The following is an 8,840-nucleotide window of genomic DNA, read 5'->3' on the forward strand; positions in this document are numbered from 1 at the left end:
TACACAAATTGCTTTTAGAATTACTTTTATAGGTGAGATGAAACTGGAAGAGTCTCTGTGAAAATGTTTGCACTTAAAAAATCCCCTTGAGGCTTTGTGTGAGAGTAGAGAGGCTGTCATCCCACCACCCTGCCAGATTTCTAATGTGCAGAGCAGCGCTTGCTCAGGTGGGAGGTGCTGCTTTGTGGTTTGAACTCAAGCTGCCAGGTCTGGATAGGTGAGTGCCCCTCTTGACCAGGTCCCTAGTTTGATGTGTGACTTTCAGCAGTCCTGGAATATTTCCTGCCTTGCTTTTCCTGCTATGAAATCAATACACTAGCAGTCTCCCTAGCTGTGCTGGAAAAGTGTTTTGGGACACCTGATGGTAAGAAATCTCATTTAGTTGGGCAAGTATTCATGTCGCATCTAATGACAACGCATGGTATTTTGGGGAGGTTGATTAACAGATTTTCCATGACATCTCTGAGACAGAGTGAATATGGTTGTCCCTTTGATTCTGCTCATGTGCTCACACACGCCAGTGCACGTAGCCCCATAGGTCCATGGGATTACTACTCAGCCCTTTCCCCAGTACAGATGTTCAGTGTATTTTGAAATGGTTGAAGCTGAGCTACTGTTCCACAGTCCTGGCTTTCAGGAAATGTTTTTTCCTTACCGGGTAAGATGCTGGGAAGAATGCTTCTCCTTCACATATCCCCTCCCCACAGGTGCCCACCAGGGAGCACTGGGATTCATAACATAAGATGGGACAAATGGCTGGTGTGAAAGTCCCTCCTGTTTGTTTGTTGTAGATGGAGCTGCTGAAGGGGTTGCCATGGCGCCGTGCTTTCCTGGCAGTCATCCTGAACCTGCTGGCTCTCAGCCTTTCCACCACTGCCTTACTTGGCAGCTACTGGTGTACCGGGATCCAGAAGGTGCCCAAGCCTTTGTGTGGGAAGAGTAAAGCCACCAAGTGCATCGGTGTCCCCATGCCACCTGACGCAGGTGCTAGCAATTCTTCATCCCGGGATGTGGTGCACTACAGCTGGGAGACGGGGGATGACCGCTTTGCCTTCAGATACTTCCACACGGGCATGTGGCTTTCCTGTGAAGAGAACGTGGAAGGGCCAGGTAGTGTCTTGCCCAACCAGCCACAGATTCCCTTGATTTAACTTCACAAGAATTTGGAAATGAAAAGCAGGAGGCTGACAACACTTAGGAAAAAAGCCTTCTTCGTATTCCTAGATGGCATCTGCCCTGTACAGTGCCGTGGCCATTATATTCTGTCCTTCATTGGGAAGGATCTTTATAGAGGTGGCAAGGGAGGATGGTTGTCCCCAGTGTCCCCTTCTTCCTGGAATAGGGGCTGTGGAGTGCAGGTGATGGTGGTGGCAGTAACTTTGTGATAGCTCTATTCATCCTGATATGACCTGGAGTGAGCTGCCTTTCCCTTTCTCCATACCTCCATCCGTACACAGAGCTCACTTCGTGATCTACAGGGCAAATCTGTGTATGCTCCCTGAGAAATCAAATGGGGTGCTTATATTCAGCGCTGCCAACTCATAGTTATCACTGTGAGAACTGCAATAGTTGATGTTGTCCCTAAATCACCAAACTAAGGAGCTGCGTGAATTGAACAGGATCCGGGCTTTTCTTGAAAAAAAAAAAGAAAAAGGTAGATAAAGAAAGTAGTATTTCCTTATAGATGCAGAGAAAACCTCTGATCCTGGAGGAACCAAAGCTAGTAGGGAAATGGGCTGGAGGATTAGAGCTGGAGTGCTGTAATTTCTAAGGTGTTTCTGTGATATTTTAAAATGCTGACTTGTGATTTTTGACCATGTGGGATTGGCACTGTAAGTCCACAGGGCATATTGGAGTGTCAGGGCCTGGTCACGGAGGCTGTACTAGACCCTTTTGGTGTGTCTGCTTTTACTCTTGATTTGCTCCTGGTCAGCGCTGCTCAAGTCCTTCTGGAACTTGTGCCATATCTGCTCTGATGGATGCTCTGCAGCTCTTTATGGCCTGGCAGACGCATCACGGATCAGAACTGACCCAGAAGGTGGCCAACAGTGAGATCTGTACCTAAAGATACAGTGACAAAAGGCTCTTTCATCAAGCCCATTTCTCTGAGCCCTCCGTCCTCCCTGCGGCTCTCCCCAAGCACAAGCATATTACCTGCTTTAACCAACTGACCATTTTAATATAACATTTCTCATTTTCTTATCTGCTGGAATCAAGTTTGAAAATAAAGAGCTGGTGAATACAACCAGACAGTAGGGTGGCAGGTGCAGGAGGGAATGTGCTTGAAACACTCAAGTCCTAATGAGAGGGTGGGTTCGTTGTGAGTGTTTCCAGATATGCTGCGGAAGGGGATGTATTTATTTGAGACTGGTTTGGGCTAGGGTGTGTTTCCATGGAGCTTGTGGAAATGGGACTACATCATTTGACAACTTTCTCTGAAAGAGTTGTCTGGCCACTGGACGGTCCTGGAACAACCCTGATGCCTGAAGGGAGTGCAGGGAGCTTGTTACATCTGGACTACAGTACAGCACAGGGTAGAATGCATACTCATGTTCAGTCTTACCCCTACTTCATATAAAGTGAGTAGAATCCAGCCACTGCTGTGGGTCTCTGAAGCAAGTGCAGAGGCAAAAAAAAAACAAAACAGAAAAACAAAAAGACTGTGATCAGCAAAAGAAGCCTGAGCTGGAGAGATGGAGAAAGGAGTTAATTCAGGCTGATCTCAGGATCAGCTTCAGATGAGCCATTACTGAATAACCTCATTAAAGTTCTAGGTGAAGTAGCAAGCAGCAAGTTAATGAAGACTGCAGATGGTACTAAACTGGGTAGAATCCTAAGTGCCTTTCATGACAGAAGTAATGCAGGGGATTGGGAGAGATTAAAACCAGGGACAGAAATTAACAAAATGAGATTCTTACAAGAAAACCTACAGGCTGATTCTTCTGGGAGAAAATAATCTGCCAAGTAGAGATGCAGTAAAGAGAACCCTCAAATGCAGTAATGCTCAGAAAGACTTGCACATAATAATGGATGCTCAGCTGAGATAATAGTTTGCATCATAATCTGGCCACCATAAAAAGCCAAAACAAATATGAGCTACATTTGTCTAAATAGCATGCTTAAAATGTGAGGACAGAAGACCTTCTTTCTGTGTGATTCTCTGTCACAGAGAGGGACTTGCATCTCTCTCATGCAGTATTTCATTTGGGAAGAGGTCCTTTGCTTTCTTTGGAAAGCAGTGCTGAGAACTGTTCTGACTGGGATGAGGGTGAATGAATGAAAATTCATGTCCTCAGCAGAAGTGGCGAGTTGTTAGTCTGTTGTGAGCTACATCTGTAATAGGCCTGAGCAGCACTCATCAGACACTTGTAATGTGTGAATAGCAGTGGATTTAAGTCTTCACCAGGGGCTCCTAGCATTTACAAATTGCTGAAGTTTTTCTGGAAAGGCTACCTCTAGTTTTCTAGGCAGGCATTGCCTTTGCTTACTTTGCCCCGCTAAAGGTCTGGAAAGGTGAAAGAGAGCAGAGGTGAGAAGATCTGATGGGTATGTTCCTTTGACTAGAGAAACACAATGAAGAGAGAGAGGGAGGGAGAGAGAGATTTTCTTTTCCCTTCTATTCCCTGCCTTGTTTTACAAACTAATACCCATCTGTTTTGTGTTTCAGAGGAGAAATGCCGTAGCTTTATTGAGCTTTCCCCACCAGCAGAGAGAGGTAAGAGCAAGTCTCTTTATCTCAGCACAGCTGCCTGGTGCACCTCCTTGGAATGAGGGACCTGCAACATTTTGCCTGTGTGGGGACAGCAGAGTGGATCCCCAAAGAGTCAGAAGTGAAATTCTGGTCTTGCAGATGCTAAAAGAACAAAGAATTCCTCCCAGATGTTTGCCTAAACCCCTGCCATCCATGAGGTCCCTGCTAGAAACCTCAGGCCCCCTCCCATGAAGTGGCATTTGTCCCATCTAATAGGTGCCCAGTGTAAGCTTGTCACCCCGCTGTAGTCAGTGGGAAAGGGACAGAAAACACCCAAAGGCAGTGTTCTTCCCACATGTGCTGGGTGTTGATTCAGTGCTTCAGTTTTGGGGTTTAATGTATTGCCTCTGGGTACTGAATCATCTCTTACTTTGCAGTAAGTGATCAGGACATCTGAAAGTTAAACCTTACATGCAAAGCTTCCTTTAGGCTGGAGGGCTCACCCTCACTGTCTCTGAATAGTCATCCAGAAAACATGGTGCTAGAAAACAACCATCTATTTTGAACACAGCTGCCCTACCATTTGTGTGAGCTGAGGCTTGGATTCTTTGCCCATGGTTAGTCCCCTCCTCTGCTTAGAGGGATTTCCCCTCCCCAGTGAATGCTCTGATCACATCCTGAAAATTATCCTGAGAATAACTTTAATATACCTGTATGTGTGTGTGCACATGTGATGGAGACTGCTCTTAATCTTTCCTTTTGAAATCATTACAATTGGTGTCAGTTTGCTAACTGTTTCCTGAGCTGGAGACTGGCAGCATGTCAGTTAAGAAGACATCTATACATGAAGGGAAAGGTTGGGGGTGCAGAGCCTGTATCAGTGTTTAAGTCACTAGAGCAAGGGCTTCGACACAAACCTGGGAGTCACAACAGCTAGCAGGGAGATGAATCCTTCTGAGGAGCTAGTCTTCTTTCTCTGCAAATCTTTCTCAGTCTTGTTTCCTCCATTTCAAAAACAATGGCTAAGTCTACTGATCTGCTTTTATAAAGCCATTTGCATTCACAGGTGAGGTGTCCAATGTGAGTAATGTTGTAGAATCACCATGCAGATTAGCTGTGTTACTCTGGACAGACCATCAGAGTAGAATAACCTCTCCTGCTTATTCTTTTTTGTGAACAATATTTATACAAATCAAATGATGTTACCAGATCATTTTGAAGACATGCAGATCTCCACATTGTCAGAAATGAATGACTTAGTAGCAAAGTGAGCCACTATTGCAAGTACCACAAAGTGTTCAGTTCACAAAGTGTAGTAAATCATTTTATTTCTTGCCCACTTGTGCTCCACTCCCTGCCCAGGCCTCTGTCCTTATTGCTTCCATTATCTTCCTTAAAGCCTGCTTTCCTAAGAGATTTATGCGACCAGACTATATGTCTTTGTAAATCTTTCTGTTTGCTCCTCCCTGCCACACACACACACACATTCCTCCTGCTGCCCTATGCCTGTTTTCGACACAAATTTGACAGAAAGGCCACATTCTGTAAGACATTGAGTTCCTATAAATTAATCAGAAGACCACTGTGAGTTTAACAGTGACACTGTGAGCTTAGCAGCTCTGTCACTTACTTTCTCCCCTTTCACCTGCACACAGCATCATCTTAACATGACCTGGGCCTCCACAACCAGCTGCCAGGGTATAGCTGGCCAACACTGGAGAAGGTAGTGTGACAGCAATTGCGAGGTTGGCTGGCTGAGCTGGGGGTGTGTAGAGCAGCTCTACATCACAAAGACAGCAAGACCAGCCTATGTGGTGAGCCTGGACTCACAGAGTAAGCAATGGCGAGGCCTCTGCACATGCGTGGTATCTGTAGCCTCCGGGACTCTTATGGCAGTCTGGCCTCTAATGAAATTGTCTCCCTGATGTTGCTGCAGCAAGCAAACCAGCTTCTGTAAGCGGGGACTGCATCTCATCAATTCCTGCTAAAGAGCTGGGTGACTGTACGGCAATAATGGCATCTAGGAATCAAGTCAGTGCCATGTTAATGAGGGTTTTCTTCACACTCCTTTCCCCAGTTGATTGTCTCCTCTAGGGCCATGCTGTTGCTAACTGTAGTGTTCACAGTGCTGCTTCATTTATCAGATTAATATTCTTCCTTGGTGAATTCTGTGCTCTTCCACAGCACAGAATTACAGAGTGCCTTTTCTCATTTTCCTACAAGTCCTACTGCACAGTGAGCTCAGCTGAGAACTGTGGTATCACTTAAGTACCACTTATAATCTCAGCATGAAGGTGCCTGCACTCTGTTCAAGCAGCAGGGAGAGTGATGAATGTTATTGCCCTGGTTGGATATTCACACTGAGGAATATAGTTGCAATTTAATTGAGGTTTCGATGAGAAATATATACCTGCAAGGGGTCTCCTGAATTCCAGAGGCCAGGTCCCACCCATCACAGAGGACATACATAACATACAGTTCTTTTCTTAACAAGTTCTCAGTTTGAAAGTCATTTGCTGCCGCTGTTGTGAAACCTGGTCTGAATGTTGCTACACTAATGATTAAGAACCTTCTAATGCCCAGCTGAGATGTGTTCATGGCCAACTTGTGATCACTTGTTTTTGTGTTCAAACTCAATAGCTTTTTCCTCTGCCTTTTGTCCCATGGCTTCTTTCTTGCTGTTTATGAATAATTCTGGTCTATTTACAGATAGCTCTTTTAGTCCCTTTCAGCTTTTGTTTTGCCAGACCAACCAAGCCATCTTGTGTGACAGACACTCTCTGTCCCCTTCAGCATCCTTTGAGCCCTTGCTCACAGGCTGGGGGGGGGATTGCTGCTGGGTGTTGGTTGTTTTCCTTCTTTCCCTTCTGTACAGTGGATATCCTTTCAGGATTGGCCTGGGAAGGGTGAGTACTGTTGCTGAGACAAGGCAGCCTGTACTGACTTGAGGGGTCTCTGGTTGCTGGCAGGAATCCTGTGGCTGTCGCTGGGGTCAGAGATGCTGTACATTAGTCTGCTGCTCATCAGCTTCATCCTCCTGGTGGTGGAAATGCTACATACTGGCAATCCTGTCTGTGGGTTGAAGCTCAATGCCTTTGCTGCTGTCTCCTCAGTGCTGTCAGGTAAGTGCATTGCTACAGGCCTGGCATCCCAAAGGTATCTCTGTATGGCAGCAAGATGGGGCTGTGCAGGCAGGAAGAAACACCAAAAGACTCTCAAATTCAGCTGCCTCTGTTGATGGGGATCAGAGGGAAAACTGGCAGTAAAGAGCACATGGCTAAAGAGAGCATGAACAGGGAGAAATAGAGAGAGAGAGAGAGAGAGAGAGAGAGAGAGAGAGAGATGGGAAACTGAAAGGAGACATGATGGTGCAGGAAGGACCTTGGAGAGGCGGTGTCCCAGCTGCTGGCCCTGCACAATAGCAGAAGAGACTCCTCTTCACACAAGGCTGAAGTGTGTGGCTCTGGCTCCTGCCATGACTTCCTTGCTTTCTTGTCTTCTTGTGTTCAGGTCTTCTTGGGATGGTGGCACACATGATGTACACTCAAGTCTTCCAAGCAACAGTCAGTCTGGGACCAGAGGACTGGAGACCACACTCATGGGACTACGGCTGGGCTTTCTAGTATGCGTGCTCCGAAACCCTCTTCAACACTCCAAGCTTTTGGGCTTCAATCACACTACACCCTGCCAAAGCCCTCCTTTTCCCTTCTAGACCTTCTTTGTTTCTGAAGACAGATGTACCATGGTTTTCCTTGTGCTAGTTCTCCTGTGTTTTCCTCATTCCCTGCTTTGATGAATAGTTGCTGAGTTAAGTACTTAAATGAGTAGCTACTGAGGATTGGTAAAATAAAGCATCATCAAGCACTTTCTGCCATGCAGACTAATCTGGTTTGCCCCTATGTTGGTTGGCCCTGTTCAGTCTCAGCTCTTCACTCTGTGCAGAAGCCAGTGATGATGCTCTCAAACATTCCTTGCTTTTTTGCAGTTTAACTAAAATTGCATGTTAGTTTGGCATCTTCACTGAGCAAGGTCCAAAGGGGCTATTTCTGCAGCATCAAGCCTAGACACAGGCTTTAAGATGTGCACACTGTAGCAGGGAGAACAGCTGCAAAAGGCAGACTTCTCAGGATTTCCCTCTCTAAAGGCAAAAGAAGCCAGCCTGCAGCTGAGAAGTCATAACTGACTTGAAAAACAGTTGGATGAGGCTTGCAAGTGCCCATGGAAGATGCAGGCTAAATTTGCAGTGCTGTACTGGCGATAACCATATTGGTCCTTATGGCTTAAACACCCCTGTGTGATGTCCCAGCTGTGGACATCAAACATCAGGATGGCCATCCGGTTATGCTTAAGCAGACATGCCTTATGTCCAGGAAGACACTGAGCAGCCCTGCATTACAAAACTGCTTTCAAGCTGTGCTGTCCTGCTCTGAGCAGTTCTAGACTTTCCAGCTGCCCTTTTTCTTTTCCCTGTTCTCTGCCTTTCCTGTGATAAGGATGGCCAGTACTTACCCCATCACTCTAAGGAGGAGCTGGTGGTGGGATAATACCTGAGAGCTATAACAGTATGAGCCGCACACCTCTGGTCTTTCTAGTTCATGTCCATCCCCAGGTCAACAGATTCTGCCTGGAACCCCAGGGTATGTCACAGTGCATATGGTTTGATTCTTTACACTATCTAGCTTTTCATGGCATGTGCTTTTTCTTGTGTCTCTCCCGTAGCATGGCCTGGGCCTCCTTCACCTGCTGCATGGCCTCTGCGGTCACTGTCCTCAACACCTATACCAAGACAGTGCTGAAGTTCAAACGGATCCACATCAAGGGCTACAATGAGAGTTTCAAGGATCAGCCCCAGCACTGCCAGTGCTACATACAGCAGCAGATAAGCAGCTACTACCAGCAACAAGACAAGTCCCTCCATTCAGTCTCTGAGGGAGGCGACGTCTACTCTGAGGTACAGCAAAAAGTGCTACAGCAGGAACCAGAGCTGGAGCTGGATGAGGTCTTGGGACAGACAGATAGGGAGGACCACTGTTAGGGATGTGTGCAGGAGCAGAGCAGAGGGGTTTGGGAGGCACAAAGGCAGCTGAGCTCTGAACCAAACAGCTTCTTGGGGAGCTCTTTCCTCCTCTAATGTTTCTGGAGGAGAGAA

At 46.5% G+C, this 8,840-nt stretch overlaps 1 protein-coding gene across 1 annotated transcript; it reads left to right on the plus strand.

Annotated features, from left to right (window-relative positions):
* The first annotated feature begins 595 nt into the window (after window positions 1-595).
* GSG1 (germ cell associated 1) lies at window positions 596-8,726 on the plus strand. The gene is made up of 6 exons (XM_026082765.1): window positions 596-658; window positions 792-1,110; window positions 3,668-3,715; window positions 6,661-6,813; window positions 7,202-7,313; window positions 8,411-8,726. Exons 1-6 carry the CDS (start codon window positions 596-598, stop codon window positions 8,724-8,726), a joined length of 1,011 nt encoding a protein of 336 aa, XP_025938550.1.
* Window positions 8,727-8,840: the final 114 nt, after the last annotated feature.

This window comes from Apteryx rowi, unplaced genomic scaffold (genome assembly GCF_003343035.1).
Source record: "Apteryx rowi isolate R43461 unplaced genomic scaffold, aptRow1 scaffold_590, whole genome shotgun sequence".
Classification (NCBI taxonomy): domain Eukaryota; kingdom Metazoa; phylum Chordata; class Aves; order Apterygiformes; family Apterygidae; genus Apteryx; species Apteryx rowi.